General features: G+C 42.3%; 1 protein-coding gene and 1 long non-coding RNA gene across 2 annotated transcripts in view; one reads left to right on the top strand and one right to left on the bottom strand.

Annotated features, from left to right (window-relative positions):
• The first annotated feature begins 265 nt into the window (after positions 1-265).
• Positions 266-7,591, top strand: LOC148888310 (uncharacterized). Its single transcript, XR_016117185.1, has 2 exons — positions 266-490; positions 7,170-7,591. It is a non-coding gene; the product is annotated as an uncharacterized LOC148888310 (long non-coding RNA).
• A 701-nt stretch (positions 7,592-8,292) lies between these two features.
• arap1 (ArfGAP with RhoGAP domain, ankyrin repeat and PH domain 1) overlaps positions 8,293-21,963 on the bottom strand; it is a 41,669-nt gene continuing 27,998 nt past the window's right edge. The window contains exons 23-33 of the mRNA XM_089013195.1: positions 21,706-21,789; positions 21,489-21,566; positions 21,291-21,408; positions 19,488-19,601; positions 19,094-19,239; positions 18,921-19,003; positions 18,320-18,379; positions 16,496-16,559; positions 15,722-15,880; positions 11,665-11,702; positions 8,293-10,426 (exon numbers count right to left, since the gene is read on the bottom strand). Coding sequence (XP_088869321.1) covers positions 11,682-11,702; positions 15,722-15,880; positions 16,496-16,559; positions 18,320-18,379; positions 18,921-19,003; positions 19,094-19,239; positions 19,488-19,601; positions 21,291-21,408; positions 21,489-21,566; positions 21,706-21,789 — 927 coding nt within the window. The 3' untranslated portion in view covers positions 8,293-10,426; positions 11,665-11,681. The remainder of the gene's footprint in view (positions 10,427-11,664; positions 11,703-15,721; positions 15,881-16,495; positions 16,560-18,319; positions 18,380-18,920; positions 19,004-19,093; positions 19,240-19,487; positions 19,602-21,290; positions 21,409-21,488; positions 21,567-21,705; positions 21,790-21,963) is intronic.

The following is a 21,963-nucleotide window of genomic DNA, read 5'->3' as shown; positions in this document are numbered from 1 at the left end:
TCATATCAATGCTTTAAAAATACTTTAAAATCACGAAAAAAATGTGGTTCAAGTGTCACATTGCCCTAATGCTGGGATTATAATGCCCCCAGATATATCACTTGACAATATATGAAAACAGCTCTTACCTTATTCAAACATATCCAAACAGTTGCACCTGCATGCACCTGTCCATTCAATCAGTGACAGCAAAGAATTGTGGGTAAATCTCCTGCTTTCAAATTCAAAGTGTAGTCATTACATGCCTGTCAATGTACCCATGCGACTTCACCCATCCCTTCTGCCATACTGTGTTGCAGAAATAAAAGAAATAAAAAGACACATCCACGCGTCTCGTCTTCATTAATACGGCAGCATCGTGGGGATGAAGACAGTCACTGTTGTGACACCCGTCACATTGGTGCCGTGACCCGTCGATCACAAGTGACTCTCCACTTCGGACCGGGACCGCGATGCTGCACAGTGTCTTCATCCCATCACTCGGTGGACGGTGTGTCGACCCCGTTCTTTAAATTGTTTGTTGATTGTCTGAGCTGCTGTTTTGCAATTGTTGTGTTTTTTTTTTTTCCTGTAAGTTTTTTTTGTGAAGTTTGAGAATGAGCTCCTTCCAAGGGACATTTAGCACACCTTTTAATAAGTGTATTGGTAGAGGTAGAGGCATCCCGACCATGTTACAGGTGTGGAGTCCCATCCAGAGTGATGTAGTAGAGGGGAATGGGCAGGTTCTAGCTGAGGCCACTTATGTTAGTGGGGACAGAGTTCCTTCCCAGACCCAGTGTAGTACATCTCAGACGAGCGCACAGACTCCTGACACACCAGTGACAGATCCCTTACCCCAGTCACCTGACGTAGTTGGTCAGATGAGTGACATAATTAGACACATTGGCCAGCAGCTGGCAGACAGCATTGTTGCACATCTCAGCCCAACACATAACGTCCCCATGCATAACACCTCATTCCCACATGACACGCCCATTGACACAACAACACAAAGTCTTGACTCATCACAAGTTCTGATACTACCGCACAGGAAAGTTCGCGAACCCCCGACTTTCAAGGGTGACCACACTGATCAAATGAATGTAGATGAGTGGGAAGACCTAATGAGGAACTACATAAGGAGAGCAAAAGTAGCTCCTGAGCATCAGGCAGAGGAAATCCTCATGAACATCAGCGGTAGAGCTAAAGATGTTGTCAAGGTTAGCACAAGAAACAGTGGAGTTGATGTAACCCAGAACCCAAATGCCATCTATAGCCTTCTTCGCAAGCATTTTTCTACTGCCCCTTGTTCACCTCTCCCTCTAGCAGACTTTTACACCACGCTGCCCAGGGATAAGGAGGCCCCATATGACTACTGGTTGAGGCTTAACAACGCAGCTGAAGTTGCCACCAATCGTCTCAAAGAACAGGGCAGAGATTTCGACTGTTCTTCCCTCGACGTAACACGGATGTTTATTAAAAATTGTCCATCCAAAGATCTTTCCATGACATTTAGGTCAAAAACAGTGGATAAATGGTCGGCAGTTGAGGTCCAAGCCATCCTGGATGAGTACCAGACAGAAATGAGTCCCAGGACTGCCACTCCAGCTGCGGCGAACAGTCAACCCATTCATGTAAATAAAAGTGAAATGCTTCAGAATACAGCATGTCAGGACAACGATAAAATATCCCACTCAGCCAGGCCACCCGACTCCGCAAATCTTGAGCGTGTCATTTCCATGCTGGAAAGAGTTTTGCTGCAAGGAGCTAACAATCCCTCTGCCTCTGGTAGACGCAAGTCAAGGCTTCCAATGGTGGACGGTTTGAATAAGCTACCATGTGCTGTCTGTGCTAGCGCTGACCATTCTGCGCTTATTCACTGCCGCGAAAAAAGACTTTGTTTTCTGTGCTTTTCACCTGATCACTCCAGACGCAACTGCCCCACACAAGTGCAGCCCACAAGATCACTACTGTCGGGAAACTAATGTCTCCGCATCCAAGGGAGTATGATGCGGATGAAGTTCATGACCCTCCCAACAGTTCGACAGATGATCTTGATTCGATATTAGAGTCCCTCACTTCCAGTGTCCCCACGGAGAAGACTGTTATCTTCCAAGGCACACACAAGGTCCTGAAGTCAGATAGCTTGTTCTACACCACTGCCACTGTCGCAGGCATTTCCCTGACCGCAATGATTGACAGCGGCTCTACTGGTTGCACATTGAGTGAGTCGGCTATGGCACGATTGTTAGTGTGCAACTCTAACATCAAACGTTACTCTGCAGATGACGTTGTCATTGTAGGATGTGGTGGTCATCAGGTGACGCCTTCGGCCATATGTGATTTGGAAATAATCGTGTACAATTGCAAGCTAGCTGTGCCCATGTTTGTGGTGCCTGGACAAACCGACGACATAATTCTTGGCAGCAATGCCATTAAGAAAATCCTTCACCTGATGCGGAAGACTGAAGGCTATTGGCGGCTCATGTCAGAGCCCGGTAGTTCGATTGATGATGACTCCCACCACTTTTTCTCACTGCTTTCCAACACAGAGAAATGGAGGGGAGGAACGATTCCTGACAAAGTTGGCACGCTGAAGTTGCAGCAATGTGTGATGTTGCAACCAGAGAGTGAACATCTTGTTTGGGCTAAGCTTCCCGCCTGCGCGCCAATGTCAGTTGGCAGCACGGTCATAGTTAAACCAACTCAAGCAAGGTGCAGATCCAGGAAGATTCTGGTTGGCCGGATTATCACACCGATGTGGGGCGATGGATGGCTCCCAGTGAGGGTCATCAACCCCTCGACTGAAAAAGTGGTGTTGAGAAGAAACACAAAGCTGGCAGATGTATTTCCCTGCATTGCGACAGAAGACTTGTCTGAACCTGACAACATCCAAATTATGTCCCAATCTGTTCAGAATGCCACCGCAAGGCCAAGGTCCAAAGAAGACATCAAAATAGCACTGGACAAGCTTGGACTACATGATCTGGACTTGGATGCATGTGCTGTCTCCGATACGTGGAGGGACAGACTTTTCCAACTCATTGAGAGATATGAAGCAGTATTTTCACGGAACAGGATGGACTGTGGAGAGGCCTCTGAATTTGTGCACAAGATACACCTCGTGGATGAGAGACCATTCCGCCTGCCTTATCGAAGAGTGCCACCAAGTCAATATGAAAAGCTGAGAATGACTCTCAATGAGATGGAAGAAAAAGGCATTATTCGGAAATCCACGAGTGAATATGCATCTCCATTGGTCTTAGTGTGGAAGAAGAATGGGGAGTTGCGCATCTGCACGGATTTCAGATGGCTAAATGCGAGGACACAGCGCGATGCTCACCCATTGCCCCATCAGGCTGACGCTCTTGCCGCACTTGGAGGAAATGTCTTCTTCTCCACCATGGACCTCACCTCGGGATTTTATAATGTGCCCCTGTTTGAGGACCATAAGAAGTACACCGCCTTCTCGTCCCCATTTGGCCTACATGAATATAACCGGATGCCACAAGGCCTTTCGAACAGCCCGGCTACATTCATGCGGATGATGCTTTCCATTTTCGGGGACAAGAACTTCACCAGCCTCCTGTGCTATCTTGACGATCTCATGGTCTTTGGTCCGACAGAAGAGATTGCGCTTGAGCGATTGGAGATGGTTTTCTCCCGCTTGAAGAACCATAATCTGAGGCTTGCTCCGAAGAAGTGTCACTTTCTTCGGAGATCTGTGAAGTTCCTTGGCCATGTTGTCTCAGAGTCAGGGGTACGGACAGACCCTGAAAAGGTGGAAGCGATAAACAGTGTACAGGTACCAGACCTAATGGACAGTGATGGCCTCACTCCCTCGCAGAAGAAAATTAGATCTTTCTTGGGAATGGTGTTGTATTATCAGCACTTCATTGAGGACTGCTCCATCAAGGCCAAGCCCCTTTTCAAGCTCCTTTCAGGCCAGAAAACCCGTGGTAAGGCCAGACGCAGGTCGAAACCCACATCGGATGCATCAAGTCATGTGAAGTTGACACCGGCGGACTGGACCACTGAATGTCAAACTGCCTTCGAGACTCTGAAGCACGATCTGTCAAACAGTGTAACGTTGGCCCACCCTGACTTTGAGAAACCTTTCATCCTGGCAGTCGATGCATCGTTTGACGGCATTGGAGCTGTCCTCTCCCAGCTTCAGCCTGATGACAAGGTTGCGAGACCAGTGGCATTTGCGAGTAAAACGCTGTCACGAGCCCAATTGAACTACCCTGCACATCGGCTCGAATTTCTTGCTTTAAAGTGGGCCGTATGTGACAAGTTTTCCCACTGGCTAAAAGGCAGACATTTTACTGCATGGTCTGACAACAACCCCTTGACATATATCCTGACGAAGCCCAAACTAGATGCCTGCGAGCAGAGGTGGGTGTCGAAGCTGGCAGCATATGACTTTGACTTGAAGTACGTCCCAGGGCCCAAGAACATAGTGGCTGATGCACTGAGTCGAGAACCCTTCGTTCAGTCTTGCGTGAGCCATCGCCTGGTGAAAGAACCCTACCAATACCTACTCAATGGAGTCCAAGGGGTCGTGAATGAGACTGTACAGGATGCTTTCCGTTTCACCACCAACTGTCAGGCTGTCCACATGGCTGGTGATCATGATGGAGAAGTTTCCCAGGGAGAAGCTCCTGATCAGTCTTCTGGAAGTGCAATTGATGCGCAGGAGGTGTCTGCAGTTTTAGACGTCCATCAGACTGGCGGGACCTCTCGACTCCCTGGAGCAACCCCATTGTCACTACAGCTACCTGAAGAAGACCCTTCCATTGTCATTCCCCATAGTCAGTTACGTGACCTGCAGCACCAAGATTCAACAGTCAGCCGAGTCATGTTCTATGTGCAGCGACATATGAGACCTACCAAACATGAAAGAGCAGCTGAGACGAGCTGTGTTCTTTTGTTGCTGAGGCACTGGAAGAAGCTGAAAGTTCGTGACGGGACTCTTTACAGAGTAAAGAAAGATCGCCACATGAACAGAAGAGTCTTTCAGTTCGTCATACCTGGGTCTCTGAAACACCAAGTCCTACATGGTGTGCATGACGCGGCTGGTCATCAGGGCTGTTCTCGGACACTCTCCTTGGCTAGTGAACGGTTCTTTTGGACAGGGATGGAGAAAGACATTACAAAACATGTAAGGCAGTGCCAGAGGTGCATCTTGGGTAAGACTCCCGAGCCAGACGCCCGGGCACCCCTGGAGAACATCCGCACTTCGGCTCCAATGGAACTGGTATGCATTGATTTTTGGACAGCAGAGTCCGGCGACAAGAAAACCACCGATGTCCTCGTCGTCACCGACCACTTCTCAAAGTTGGCTCTCGCCTTCCCCTGCAGGAACCAATCAGCAAAGCAAGTTGCCCGCTGCCTGTGGGACAAGTTCTTCTGCATTTATGGGTTCCCCAAAAGGATCCATTCGGATCAGGGAGCCAACTTTGAGAGTAGACTCATCAAGGATCTTCTTGAGATGGCAGGGGTGCATAAGTCCCACACAACACCGTATCATCCCATGGGTAATGGCATCGCAGAAAGATTCAACCGGACCCTTGGAGGGATGATCAGAACACTTCCCCCAAAGTCTAGGTCCAAATGGCCACAAATGTTGAATATGTTGACTTTCTGCTACAACTGCACAGTACATGAGACGACGGGCTTTGCGCCATTCTATTTGATGTTTGGACGTGTCCCTCGCTTGCCCATTGACATCATGTTCCATCATGTCTTGGAGAACGCCAATGTTGTCAGTCACAATGAGTTTGTGAGCACCTTGAAGAGAGACCTTTCTGAAGCCGTGCAAATTGCTCAACAGCATGCAGCCAAGGAACAGACCCGCCACGCCCAGATCTACAACCGCAAAGTCAAGGGGTCGCCATTGGCTGTTGGTGACAAGGTGCTACTAGCCAATCGAGGCGAGAAGGGCAAGCGGAAGGTTGCGGATCGTTGGGAGTCAACCCCTTATGACGTGGTGTCTGTGAAGCCGTTGATCAATGTGTACAGGATCCGAGATGATGCCACAGGCAGAGAGAAGGTCGTACACAGGAACTTACTGCTCCCGGTTGACTTCTTGACATTCTCGGGGCAGGTGGAGCCTGGTTCGTGTTCAGAGGGGTCAGAGATGGACGCACATTGTGGGAGTGACAAAAGCTCAGTCCCTGATGATCAGGAGGACACTCAGCTGCGCACTGAGAACTGGGTCATGCAGTCTCCAGCTCAGACAGAGGAACATGAGCACTTCTCTTCAGAGCATGATTCCGCCGATGCATGTCGAGGGGATGTCAGTGAGAGAAGTCTGTCAGCAGGCCATGATATCCACACACAGACTGAACTTTCCACAGACCCGGTGTTTGACATAGCACGCTCGACCCCTGACTCACCCCCAGATGAGACTGAACTTGAGGCGGTAATTTGCACACAACCACAAGACACACAGGGCCCCATCAATTTCACGAGATGTGGTAGGACAGTTAAACCCCCTGACAGGCTGATATGTGAAATGTCCTATCAGAGAGTCGGGATGCCAACATTAATGTGGGTTTAATATGACCATTTGATTTTTTTTGGGGGTTTGTGCTGTGTGCCAATTGTCGCCATTATCTTTATGGCTTCTCAGTAACGGGTGTAGTTATGTGCTGTTTTGTGAAATGTAAATGGCATTTCTACTAGTCTGTGATAGGATGGGTTTTGAACCACCCTATTCCTTCACACTTCTGAAAGAAGAATTCCTATGATTGACTTCCTCGTACATCCTTGCCCGATAACCTTGTCTATTGTGCCTGTTGGTCTTTCTGTTGTCTTCCGTGTGTATGTTGCCTCACTTCTGCATAATTTAAGGGGGGTGTATGTAACGGAGTTGTGCACTTAGATTATTAAATTATGAAGGAAGTGACGCAACGGCGCACAGTGTGGCACTATGTCCCGCCCATAGTTTCCAGAACAATCTCGAGGAGATTCAGGGTGAGTCGCAATTTTCTGTTGGTCTTGATTAACGCGCATTTTCATGACAATATCTTATTTTGTTTCCCCTTTTGTACTGTCTAGTGTTATCTAATTAGTTCCCTTATTCATTTCGAGTCCAGATTACTTTTTGTGTCATTATTTACTTCACGTTTTGTCGAGTGGAACTTTGAAGCACATGTGCTTCATAGTGCTTTTCTATTGCGCAGTTAATCACAAGACGAAACCCATGCGACTTCACCCATCCCTTCTGCCATACTGTGTTGCAGGTAATAATTGTTTCATTTCGTTTTTATTGAACAATATTTAGTTTCCTGTGTCGTGTTTCATTTGCCCGTGAGTGTCCGTGGCGGGTGGCGCCATTACAAGCGCACCGCGTGTTCTGCCGAGTCTCCGCCCATGATGCGTTCAGGGACATCTTGTAAATAACAGTGAACTTGTGTTGTATTCTCTTTTTCTGTAAATAACCACTATACGATCACACGTTGTTAATTCTGTTTTGTTATCTAGAATGTTTTGCATTTGAGAACAATCTCGAGGAGATTCAGGTTAATCACAAGACGAAACCCATGCGACTTCACCCATCCCTTCTGCCATACTGTGTTGCAGAAATAAAAGAAATAAAAAGACACATCCACGCGTCTCGTCTTCATTAATACGGCAGCATCGTGGGGATGAAGACAGTCACTGTTGTGACACCCGTCACAAATGTATACATTTTATACGTTTTTTAAAAATAATTTCAAAGAATGTACAGCGTACTATAACTTTTATACGAGAAAAAATATTTAAACCGATTTTACAAAGACCATTTTTGCTCAAATCCAGCTCATCTGCGTACGATAGAATTAATAAAAGCATAAAGTGCACGTGCACGGTAAACTTTCTCCATTTCAGCTTGTATTAGCATTTTTTTAAATTTCAAATAATGTACGGCGTACTACAACTTTTATATGGGAATTGTAATCATTTATAAGGGCAGCTATTATCCAAGGTTGACAGGTATGCCAGTGACAAATGTTTCAAATGGGAAATATATACACATAAATATATATGTATCTTTTTAAAACAACTTTTTGTTGAACTATTTGAAACTGACCGGATCCAACAACGAATGTGACTCGACTCGAATACACATTCGTTGTTGGATCAGTTTTGTGTGGAGGGCGTTCCTTCTTCGCGTGGTCGCAATACGTTTCCGTTTGTTTTGTTTTTGTTCGCAGCAGGTAAAATACAAGTTATCCTCAACCAATATTTGACTGGTAGTTCTCTTGTGATTTCCTAACATCACTGTTGGGGACAGAGAAATAAAAGGACCATCAGGACATCAGGTTGAAGCGTGCGTTTTTTCTGTTTCATGTATTTATTCTCTGCTGGCTCGGTGGAGCATACGCAGTAAGAAAACACATTATTTCATGGTGAACAACCTTGGCACAAGGATGAATTGCAAACATTGCATTTGTTCAGCACGGCGCTAAATGCCTACTGCGAAGCTCAGCATGAAGCAAGCGCATCTCTGCTACGCTTGTGTGCTGTCAGGACGCAGACAGCGACAGCAGGTGCATATTCGGTTGACCCGTGTACGCCCCAAAGCCGCCCCCCCTCACGCTTCCACCCGAAGCTCACGTTATCTCCATCCTCCATTTGTGTCCCATTTGAACATCTCACTGTTCCGTCTCATTGCCTCTGGTTTATAAAAGTGATGCTCTGACCTATATACAGTAGTAAAGGCCATTTAAAAGGCGTGTGTGCATACAATTATGATGCGTTCATCCCCGGTGGGTCTCCTGTGCGTGTGGGAAAACGTGAAAGTCTAGTGTGTGCAGGTCCCTAACGGGAAGCTGGGGGGGGGGGGGGGGGCTACGGTATGTGTCTTGAGGTATATGGTGACCCCGATGTGTCACTTCTGGTTATAGGGATGACCACATAACCGGTGGAAAACCATGAATCACTGAAAAACATACAAACCTTTGCACCCCCCACCCCTTTTGCCTTTACTGTACCGCCGCCCTTTACATTCATCATTGTGACATTCTCCTCCTGGCAAGTCTATAGGCTCCACATTATGGCACGAAATCCACAGGCCAGGAAAAATGTGTCCAACAGTTGTCACATTGTACATACATCACGTGTGTGCGTGTCCATTTTCATTTACCCAGAGGGCAACGTGATCACAAACAATATGCATTTTAAGACCGCGGTGGCCTGTCGAGTACATTAACCTTTCCCAAAGACTTTAGTGCAGCCATTTTACTGGAGCGCACATGCAATTGTGGCAGTCTTTATTAGAAGTCAAGAAAAAAATAGGATATCATACTGTCTGTCAGGATTTTTTTTGACAATCACTTGAAAATACATCCGCTTTATCTAACAATTGTTGATTCAAGTGCTTCATTACTTTTACCACACCTAAATAGACATTCATATTAAGTACACTTATTGTAGTTTGAGCTACCATTATGAAGTGGAACAAAATCTACTTGTAACAATTACGTATCTTTACAATAAATAAAATAACTTTAAAGAGCAAAAACACCATTTCTGACAATGAGTTGCATTTCATTGTTGTTGAAATACAGAATGCTCAAAAATGGATTGACATGAGGGCTTCTGGGTTACAATAAGCACACACTTTGTGTACTTTTCCCCTCCCGCACACATAAGGGTAAAAAGAATGGGTGAAAAAAAGGCAGCACTATCTATTTTGCATCCTTTGGAGCCTAAATAAATAACAATTCACATGAGGGAATTGACCTACAGGCTTCGCTCTACAAGCTAGTGATGTGGTCGAGCAGTCACAGCCTTAAGAAATTGTTTTAGACCTCACAAAAAAAGTAAACATTGATCATTATTACCATTATATTGTCCGTGAGGACCGTGTGTATCAACAAATCTGATGTAAGAGGGCAGGAGGGTAACTTAAAATCAAGTGGATATTTAAAAACCGAAAATCTAGACCACAATCACATGAATAGTACACGTTTCATCAAATGGCCACATTTGAATTTTGCATCGCAGCATGATCATAGACGTGAATATATACACAATGGGTAAACAAAGAACACAAGACAGCCAAACACTGGTGCCATTAAACAATGTGCTTAAATCCTCCTTCAAAAGCAGTGCACAATAGGAATTAAAGGTTTCCTTCAGGGTGTGCTTTATCGCTTGTGGTCCATGATGCAATGCAATGTGGGAGGCGCACATCCACGCGCACTTGACTCTTGCCCAGATGGAAGCCATTCAGGAGCCCGTCTGGGATGAAAACCCATCAGCTAAGTGTCCCAAACACATTCAAGTATACAGTTTAACTGTGCGTGGGGGGTGGGGGGGGGGATACTAGAATAATGTCTCTTTTTGGGATTTTCTCTTCACTTCCTGCTCTTTCTTCATTCTGGTCCACAGTGTCACACTGATTATGTCACTGGAGATTGGTGAGGTCACCTGATGACGCCGAACACTTGCCCTAACAAAGAGAATTTTTTCTACCATCAATAAAATACACCTGTAAATTAATATTAAATCAATTCAAGAGAGGAATTACAAATTAGCAATTAAAAATTTGGATATGAAATTATGCAAGATTAACGCCAGATAATTTTGTTTAGCCTTTCTTTAATTTGGCTCTGCTGTACTTTCTGCGGTACCATAACAGCAACCAGCGAAACAGGAAAATGTTTGCAAAATGAGATGTGTAGTATCTGTGTCCTGGCAGCTGAAGTGCAATAGCAGCTCAGAAAAAAAGGTCGGCCTTTTCATCTTTGATTGCTCCAATGTTGGCCATCAAAAAGGCTGTGATGCTACACGGGAATAAGCAGCACCAAAGACATGAAAAACAGATGTGGACATTTCTGTTGAAAGCATTGGAGAAAAAAAGGGGGTTCAGGGGGATGAAAGGAACGAAATGGGGAGTGAAAACGAGCAGAGGCAAACCTATCAAGAATTGTTAGCATGCCAATTAAATTCTACACATATATATATATACACAGTAAAGTCTCGTTATATCGATATTCAATGGAGTCCGAAAAAATATCGATATAACCGGGACTATCGATATATCCGACCCTGTTTGCATGTAATTTTCTCCGTGCGTGCATAGAAATAGTATCGATATAACCGGGACTATCGATATAACAAGACTTTACTGTATATATATATATATATATATATATATATATATATATATATATATATATACATACATACATACATACATACATACATACATACATACATACATACATACATACATACATACATACATACATACATACATACATACATACATACATACATACATGCATGCATGCATGCATGCATGCATGCATGCATGCATGCATGCATGCATGCATGCATACATTCATACATACATTCATACATACATACATACATACATACATACATACATACATACATACATACATACATACATACATACATACATACATACATACATACATACATACATACATACATACATACATACATAGCTTAGTACTCATTTTTTTTATCACACAATAGTATGCAAGTTTGCAATGGAGCATTTGCAAAAATGGATCTGCAGTTCTTCAAGATTAACCGCTTTGAGAGTCTGTCTGTGGAGGTTCCAATGCATCCATCCGTATAAATGATGCACTCTCGGGGCATTGCTGTGCGTCTTGAAGTCAATTGTAAACAAAAGAGAATGAGTGTGAAACGCTGTACCTTGTTTGCAGCTTCCATTATCGAATGTCTCTGAACAGCTGAAAGATAGATGGACAAACAGTTCAGATCAAGTACCGTATTTTTCAGATTATAAATCGCAGTTTTTTTCATAGTTTGGTCGGGGGTGCGATTTATAAATCGGAGCGACGTATATATGCTTTTTTTATTAGTGTATCATTTCACATGTTATTGTCACATTAAACCGCAAGAGCGCAGAGAAGAGGAAGTGGCGCCTTGTCTAGCTGCCGAGTTGGGGCAGTTATTTAAAAGTGACACCGAGGATGAAGATTTCCTTGGATTTGGTGATTTGGAGTAAAACCTGATATTTTGGTAAACTTGTTAGCATGTTCTTTGTGCTAGAGTTATCTGAATAACTCTTGTAAAAGACTGTTCTGGGTTACCAAAAAGGAGGTGTGTCCATCTGAGTTGCGTAGAGCGAGAGCGGCGGTGTTATGTTGGAAAAAAAAGAAGTGAAACGGAGCCTGATGTTCTCTATTTTATTTTAATTTAATTAATTTATTTTCAATTGCTTTTCTAGATGACATGTATGTTGTTTGGTGTTGGATTTTATCAAATAAAATTTCCCCCAAAATGCGACTTATCCTCCAGTGCGACCTATATGTTTTTTTCTTCTTAATTATGCATTTTTTGGCTGGTGCGACCTATAATCCGGAGCGATGTATAATCCAAAAAATACAGTAAACACTGGAAGGCGAACAGAATAATTACTTTATAATCCCGTGCGCTTTATATATGGTAAAAGTTTTCAAATAAATCATTCATTGATGGTGCGCCTTATAATCTGGTGCACTTTATATGTATTCCAGAAAATACGGCACAAAAACACCCATGCCATCTGATAGTAGTATTTGGTAGGACTCGCACACCTGGTCCAAGCTGACAAACATGCCCTTAAAGCACACTTTCACATCAGGTTATCAACACCTCCCACACACACAAGCACACATCAAAGCAAGGCTCTGGCTTCCTAAAGCAATTCCTTTCAAATCTTCAACTGAAATGAATGGATCAATGAAGTCAATGGAGGAGAATGAATAGAAGCCACGCGAGGCACTGCACTGTCGGGAATCTTTTGGTCGCGAAACAGATATGGGATTGTCTGCTAAGAGCAGAGGCAGACCTAGCGGGAGGGTTAGCTCCCACCTGGCTTTGCAAGAAAATAAATCAAGCAATAAATGAAACCAAAGAAAAAGTGAGGACAGCAGATGCTGTTGAACCGCTCTGGTCCAACGGTGACATGTTTGGAATGGAACCCCGGCAGAGCTTCAGTAACGAAGTCCTGCCAAGTCTAATAGGAGGCAAGGCGCTATGGTAGCGGCGCTCCTGCGGGCACCAGATTCTTTTCATTTTTTCAGGGTTCACTAAAACAGCTTGGTAAATTTCTGCCAGATTAACTTGCGTTTGTGTTTTCTTGGCACAAACGACAATGTGCAGAGGATCCAGTTCCACTCCTTCTCCACTTTCTCTGCTTTTCAGCCGAGGATGCAAATTAGCCATCTACTCTTCTGCGCTGGCATGAGGGAAGCCCTCAGAGTTCTTTGCATCAGAACTCGCAGGTTAGGAAGCCAGATTCAGTTATGATGGTTAAATCTGGTCAAAATCAGAGCACAGAGATTCTACATGCCTCTCTGGCACAAACCCCAAACTCTTGTTCTGCTTGATGGAGTACGAGAAAAAATGGAAGACTTTGCAATTTGTATTTAAAAAAAAATCCATTAAAAAATTGTCTGCCCTTACCAAAATATAATAATGCATAGAATCTGGATCAGATTTTTTTTCAGTTTTTACAAATATTTAAATTGAAACCAAATCCCTTCCTAGCATAAAATGAACTGTATTCCTCAAATTTGCCTGTCGTTATTTTCCATGAGAACACACATTTTGCAATTTTATTTCTTTTTTTATTCTTTAAAAAATAAAGTCTGCTCTTACCAAAAATAGTGCTGCATTTAATATGAATCATGATTTATTTCCCCGTTTTTACAAACATTTAAATTGAAACCCGATCCCTTCCTAGCATAAAATGAAGTGGACTACTTAATTTGCATGTCGCTATTTTCCATCAGAACACTAATTTTGCAATTTGTATTTAAAAAAAGATGTCTGCTCTACCAAACGATAATGCATATTATCTGGATGAGAATTTTTTTCCAGTTTTAACAAATATTTAAATTGAAACCTGATCCCTTCCTAGTATAAAATGAACGGTACTATTTAAATTTGCCTGTCATTATTTCAGATGAAAAGATTTCTTCAGCCATCATCTGTACTTCTTTGAAGGTGTCGGACGATTCGCTTCTTATCCAAAAGGCTTCGTCTCCAAACTAAAATTTTGCTGGTAGCTCTGGCCCTATATATATATATCCCGACTGTCCAGAGGTGGCGGTGCCAGACCTCTGCTATGATAGGTTACTGCTCGAAGGTTGAAGGGAGCAGAGGACCATTTCCTGAGGCTACACTGAGCCTTCAGCTGCTCTGCCCCCAAACTCTGGAACTGACTTCCTCCCAACATTCGTAACATCGATTCTCTTCCCACGTTCAAGTCCCATCTCAAAACCCACTTATTTAAAATTGCATTTTCCGTGTAGCTCTCTCTCTCGTTTCTATTTATAATTGTATTTGATTTATTGCATTCTATTTGTGATTGCATTTTATTTATTACAGTACCAATGCTTGTCTGTGACCTTGAGAGCTTTGAAAGGCGGTTGAAATAAAACGTATTATTATTACTTCTAATATCTTCACTGATTATGGTCTACGACTGGCCTGATTGCCCCATTTGCTCTGGGATCACCTCATTAGCATAACTAAGCCTATGTGCTGAAAGATGTGTGTGCTGTAAGAACGATCCAAATTAAACCTCACACCACCATGGCAATTTAGTGAAGGGTTTTGCTGTTTTATGGAAATAGCTTCTTTTACTCCCATTTCAAACCATTTATTTTATTTCACTAAAATTTTAACTTCATTGTCGTCAAATGAGTAGTTGCTATCTTTTAGGTGCCTGTGTTTCCCTGGAATACAGACTGTCATTATTTTGCATGAGAAACTAATTTTGCAATTTGCGTTTAAAAAAAGTGTGCTCGTACTAAAATATAATAGAGTAATGCAAATATTCTGGATCAGATTTTTTTCTGTTATTACAATCATTTAAATTGAAACCAAATGCCTTCCGAGCATAAAATGAACAGTACTACTTAAATTTGCCTGTCACTATTTTCCATGTCTTTATTGGGAGGTGTTTGAATCATAATGAAAGCAAGAGCAAAGATGATGAGGTGATTATATATTTCAATGATTTTCACAATCCTAAAGCCCATCTGAGAGAAACCAACCATGTATGATGTGGTGTGTGATGAAAATAAATACAAACGCACCACTGGACCCACATGCACCAATCCACGAAGGCCCGCTCCATTTCATACGGGTGACCCAATAAAATGCATAAATTATGACCCTCATTTCTCTTTTTTTTGTGGCAATCAATTGAACTAATGTCGTCCCTTTGTTTTGAGTAACAATGAAATCAATCCACTCGGCCCAATCAAATCTGCTATGGTACGCTCCAGTTGTCTTGTGATCACGTTATCATGCCAACCATGAAGAGGCCTGAACAATGAGCAAACGCAATCTACGTTCGTGGCTCAAGTACTCAATTAGAATAAGACACGTTGTGAAATCAAATACCTATCTGGCATTATACATTTTGGAAAGGCAGACACTGATACTGATTTTGGATTGCATTCAAATGAGAATGTCTGAAATTAGAAGTTTGGTCAGTCTTTTAAGACAAGCAGCAACATTTTCATACTTGGAAATTTGTGTTTGGTAACAAAAAAAACGTGAGTATTATTCGTCAGTGTGCAGTTCACCAGGTTATGCTTTATGCTTCATTCCGAATGATGTCCAAATGCAACAGACCAGGCTCCAGGGTTTGAACCAGCAGTTGAGCATCGTCATCTCTGTCACAAGCAACCAAATTGGAAGTGCCGGCTTCGGCGGAGATTTGGAAGCGGTGATTGGTAGGATGACTCACAGCAAGCGGATCTTGGCTGAAAGCGGCTACGCTGTTCCGCATCTCATTCTCACTGCCGCGCAGTGGTATCAGTGACACGTTACCGTGACGCGTGTCGGGCATCGCGCGGCTGGCGCGGCTCGGCTGGAGTCCATCATGAGGCCACACGTCGCCGTCATTCTTTGAAGAGGAGAAGAATGGTTATGGGATGACCCCCAGCTTTGATATAACTGTTAACTCATCCGCTGCCATATCTGAATTTATTCGGGAATAGAAAAGTGTGAGGTGGAGCGCAAGTCCCAAATTTGTTCGGGTTTTGGTTTTTCTTTCGGGGGCAGCATTTGCCTTTTGTCCATGTTAGCGCTTAAATGAATATGTATTGTATTTTGTAGTTACCTCCATTTCAGCTCAGATAACTTCAGACCCATGTAATTTAGGAATTAACTTTTTTTCTGTTGAAAGAAGAGAGTCTAAGGTTTCTTATGCTGCATTGAATGTTTATGTAGTCCTAAAAATAAATATTCTGTGGGTCCTGCAATGTGAGTGAAAATGACAAAAAAAACCCTGGCACTGGAGTCAACACCTTTTTTGCACATCATCTGGAAGTGAATGAGTTAAGTTTGACCTATACAGGCTTGCGTAATGCGGGAAAAAAAAGTTGCTGAATTACATTCATTCTTAAATATTATATGAGACATATTTAGTAATGTCTGACAGTGAATGAGTTAATCAGATGGATTGGGACACTTAGCCATTGCATTGAGTTTGTATGTGCCGGAAAGAGCGAAAACTAACCTGAATACTCAGAAAAGTAGCGTACCACTCCCTCATTTCAGGCTGAGTCTCGCAGCAGAGATACCTACAGAAATCAAGAAAGAAATAAACCTTTGTTTGTGCACTTAAGCCTAATTAAAGAATGATTCATTTGAGAATGCAGTGTGTGCGTTTGCGGTATCTGTGCAAGTCAAGTTGCCGTCACGCAGCCCTCTTGAGTCATCAGCTTTGCTGTGGTGCTGAATGCACACTTTGTAATTATTCCTGATCTTTGCTTTGAGCACATGTTTCGAATAAACATTTATTCACTTGCCCAGAACGAACATAAATGTGGATTGACAATAAATTGACAACAAAATGGGTAAAAAAAAGGGGTCCAGTTGGGTAAAACGTCTGACCTCAAGCCCCTATTTCAAATCCATGAGATGCACTCACCTTGAGAACTTGCTTCTACTCCACCATTCTCAGTAGTCACACAGCTCATTAAAATATGCATGCCAAGATACACGACAGTCACTTTGTTAGTCAAATCCACCACTGTATACATATTTATTGTAGAAAGCATAACATTGGCATGCTGTGCTTTTTTTAAAATAATGATGCTTACATTTTGTGGCATTTCCCACTAAAAAAGCTTAAAAATATGACGTAGAGCACCATTCCTGAATTGGTTTGGGTTTTGTTTTATCTTGTTTGAGTGCTGATAAAGCGCTGGCCATGGCCTCTCGCAATGTTTTTTCCCTTTTTTCAATGTTAGCGCTTTGTTCCAGATTCAGCTGTTGTTAAAGCGCTATATAAACCAATATGTATGTATTGCATTGTATTTTGGACAGCCACCTTCATTTCAAGCTCATATACAGTAAAGTCTCGTGATATCGATATCGTTTATATAGATAGTACTGCTTATTACGATAATATATCTATGAACTCAAGGAGAAAATTACATGCCGCAGGATCGGATATATCGATAGTCCGGTTATATCGATATGTTTTCCGACTCCCGAGAATATCGATCTAACGAAACTTTACTGTAACTCCAGACTCATATAATTTAGGAATCAACTTTTTTTTCGGTATTTTGTAATTTATAGGTATAATACCTATAAATTATCTTGTTAAAATTATGAAGTGCTCAAGTCAAAACACCTGTTACTTTTTTAAAAATCTTTATTTAACCACAGAACTGAAGAGGAAAAACCCAGATGGACAAATTGCAACTTGATTTTCAAACCCAGAATCTGATGTGATAGCCTACCAGTTTAATTCATCCTTGATGGGATTTTGTAAACCGCATACTGTAAATTAATTTTGTCTTTTATCCCTCCTTCCCTCCCACTTTCCATCCACCCCCTCCTGCTGCATTCCACCCTTTCTGGTATGTTTTTGCCATGGGAAACATGATGATAGCATTAAAAAAAAAAGACAACAGCAGCAATGCCATTACTAGAGTGTTTGACGAATACTGTTGTTGACAGGGTCTATCGAGCACACTGCTACAGGAACACTGACGCATTCACGGATGAACTCACAAGTTATCATTGTATATTGAACAACATACTGTACAATATATGTCAAACATACCACATGTAATATCGCGAAATGCAAGTGTGTATTATGGTTCCTGGTAAACTGATAGCTACTTTTAATCTACAGAGACAAACCAGGACCGGGCATTGATGTAGTATTCTCCAACCAGAATGAAAACCCAATTACCAAGGTTGGTTTCAATGTACTGTCTTGAATTCAGACTTGCTGTACTCACATAAGTCACCGGACAAATATTTTAATGTAAAAATGTATAATGTTTAATGACAATGCTTCTGTATGTTGTCTGCTGTGACTCACCACTGTTGCCTCTCTGGCTTCTCTTGTTTCTTACTCTCGTGGACCACTGTCAGGCCCCAACTGCAATAAGGGAAAGACAATTTTTTTTTCCACAGCCATAGTGTACAGTACAGTAGTCATTTTTTTGGATTAGCCTGCCCTCTACAGGCCACGTGGCACCCTGCTTCATGGGTCAAAATTGCTGAAAAAAATAATCAAACATTATTTCGTTGAATGCATGAGGTCAAGCAAAAAAGTAAGACATTTTTTATCCCATTTTGAACTGAATTTCATAATATCAAAAGTCAACAGAAATGCATTAGTCAGTGGTGTCACTGATATATTCCAGAGCAAAGTGTCCAGAATTTATTAGCATACATTTTCTTAAAGGATACTTAATGCCATTTTCAGGTTGGATGTTGCTCATCCTGCCACGCTTCGACCCAGATGTGTATGTGTGCATGTGCATTATGTGTCGATCGCGGTTGTTTGAAAATATCTTTTGGACACCCCTGGTGTATCATATTGGATCTCTACCAGGGGTCACCAACCACTTTGAAACAACACTAGGATTGTGAACATACACTTGCATGGATCACTACACGTGTGACTATACTCTCACCATGTTGGAGGACGCAGTTTCTTCTTGATACCTAAATAGACCCTCAGGTTCCTGACTGGCCAATCACGTTCCGGACGGTTACTCTGGGAGACGAAGAAGAAGAGGTAAGGCGAGTGTCAACAAGGAGTGCATGTGGGAGAATGTGTTTGCGTGCACACTTCTGCCAGACTTACTCTCACTTCTTTGTACATTCGCAGCGAACTGGAGTTAAGAATGAAATAGCGGTCGTGGAAACTGCCCGAGGACAACCCCAACCCAAGGATGCTCCTCTCTTCTCGGAATTTCATCATGCCATGTTTAGACGGGTCAACCTTACTGGCTGGAGGGCATAAAGGGTTTATTCATTTTCAATTTGATTATGATACTAATCAAAATCCTTCAAAGGCAAATTCAATTAACTTTCTGCTGCACATATTTTGTGTTGCACAACACACACATTGAACCAAATCACGCAAAGCAAAACGGCTGTTACACCCCCTGAGCTGCGGGATAAGTTCTGCTTTGGTCAAGGGCACCTCCAAAGGTGAAACTGTTCAAAAATATTTTTACTGGGAAGAACTTGTTTACCCAAGTAAATGATCATTGCTTCCATAGCAATGTGCTTCTTGATGAGAAGATGGGAGTCGGTGCCAAAGGAGTGAAGGATGGGTAAGACTCTCTCCCGATAGTGCAGAGGGCGTTCTGCAAAAGGATCAGATAGACCGGGTGTTGGTTTCAAATTTGGTTTCTCTTTCAAATGGTTTCTCTTTCTGGTTCGGTGTTCAACGAAGTTCTGTGATAAAAATATCAGTGACGACGATAGATGGTGAACAAAAAACTACTTTATTCTAGTGAGACAGAAAAAGCACTTCTCTCGTCAAGGCAGGAGCGAAGTCAGGAGCACCCGAACAAAGATCACAAAGAGAAGTGAAGAGCTCCCGCTCTGACTACTTTTTGAATGTCCACAGCAGCGATCTGTTGTCCAATCAGCTACGGACAACTCAGTGTTGGAAGAACATAGGCTGAAACTTGATACTCGTTACATCCTGCTTTTCACAACGGTTCGACTGATACTTTATTCCATGTAGTCTAAATTGAACATGCAATAACATAATATGTACTAAACTAACATGAAATAACGTAATATGTTTACTAATGTGCATAAGCACTCTATCACCGGGAAATCCAATTGGTCGAGCTGGCAACCTATCGCTTTCAGAACAATTTGTCTGCATTAGCGCAGAGAATAAATAAATATAAATATCAAAACATTTACTTTGCAGTGACATTGCAATGATGCATATTGCACGCATACACACAAAGACACGTTGCACTATGTACAGTTCTTTTTATGACACTTTTGTGCAGTTGTACATTTTAGTCTCCTGACATTTTCTTTCGTGCATAGAATACTGTACTTTGGTTTATTTTTGACCCTCACCCCTTTCAGTTTTACTGCTGTAGATTGCAAATATCCCCATTGTAAGACTATTAAAGGCTCTCTGATTCTGATTTGTAGCCTAAAGAGAAGCATTTTTGTGTGAAGACATGCTTTCTAACACCAAAATAAGTCACTATAAATGTCATGATAACTGTCTGCGTCTTTTGTGTTGTGATATATTATTTGTCATTTTGTTTTTTGTTGTTGTTGACTTCAAGGTGGCACTGCGAGAGTGGCTGCCTTTACAGCAGCTTCCAAGATTTTGTTTTACTACTTTTTTATTTAACTTTTCTCTTCCTTTAATAATTTGCTGCTCTGAATTCTAAAGTTCTCCAATGTGAGACAAATAAAGGTTATATCATTCTCATCATCATCATCATTGTCGTCAACCTTTTTGGGCACTCGAGAGACTCACAAATAAACCCAAAAACTATTGCCCCTTTAAAAAATGTGTTTTGAAGTACCGTATTTTTTGGTGTATAAGGCGCACCAATGAATGGTGTATTTTCAAACTTGTTCCATATATAAGGCACACCTTCAATGAATGAAAAAGGTTTTCCAAATATGTATAATGTATAAATATATAAAAGTTTTTCAAATATACGGTACACAACATTATAAAGCACTACAGTAGAGGCTGGGGTTATGCACTACTTTTTCGACAGGGGGAAATTGAGTCACTGTACCCAGACAGTAGGTGCAAGACCGGTTTTGGCTGAATATTCAGAAACAATCAGAGCCTTTAATCATCCTACGATGGGGAAATTTGCAACATTACTTCACATATAAGGCGCACCCGCGTATCAGGCGCAGGGTCATCTTTTGAAAAAAAATGAAGGCTTTTGGGTGCAACTTATACATCGGAAAATACGGTAACTTACTGACATTTACTGCCGTGGTTGCACATTACCATTCAATGGAAACCATATGCTGTGTGACATATTTCTCACCCATCTCTTCCTTGTCAATCACCTCCCAGCAGTTCCAGTACTCCTTGTCTTTCACGGAGATGTTGCGCCTGTCCAATATTTCACAGGTCAATTCTGCCGCTGTCATGGACGCCGGGATCTGCGGAAAGACAACCCGTGTTTAAGTTTGATGTGTGCCAATACCAATCCTCAACTTCATTGTCTTTTGGACAAGGCTACCTTCACGTGCTGCTCAGTAGTGTCCTTCTTTTCCTCTAAGTAAACTGTGCAGATGAAATGGCCACCAGGTTCAGTGTTCTGGGTTTTTTAGGAGAAATATTAGTGAATGACAACAAAAACATAAGGGTGCACTCGTGAAAAACTATAGTGCATGTGTGTCTGCGCTCTTAACTTAATGTACAAGATGCACCACAAAATTGACTTGCTTGCTACTCACAGGAAATTTTGTGTTCAATTTCTCGCGCACTTGTATGATAACCGTGATCTCTTCCAGTTGTTTTCTCAGTTGAAGCTCATCCACCTATAAAAAAACAAGTATATTGGTTAGCACCACATGGTTCATCTTGTGATTGGCTCAAAGTCAGCTCTGAGATAATTCACAAGCTTCAAAATTACATTGCAGCTAAGCAAATTTTTCAAAAATGCTTGCATATTTTATTATTTACTAACAATTTTCACAGAGGAAATACAAAAT

This window comes from Hippocampus bargibanti, linkage group LG14, assembly GCF_051943395.1.
Source record: "Hippocampus bargibanti isolate YZ-2025 linkage group LG14, ASM5194339v1, whole genome shotgun sequence".
Classification (NCBI taxonomy): Eukaryota; Metazoa; Chordata; class Actinopteri; order Syngnathiformes; family Syngnathidae; genus Hippocampus; species Hippocampus bargibanti.
This window is presented reverse-complemented; position numbering and strand designations above follow the sequence as displayed.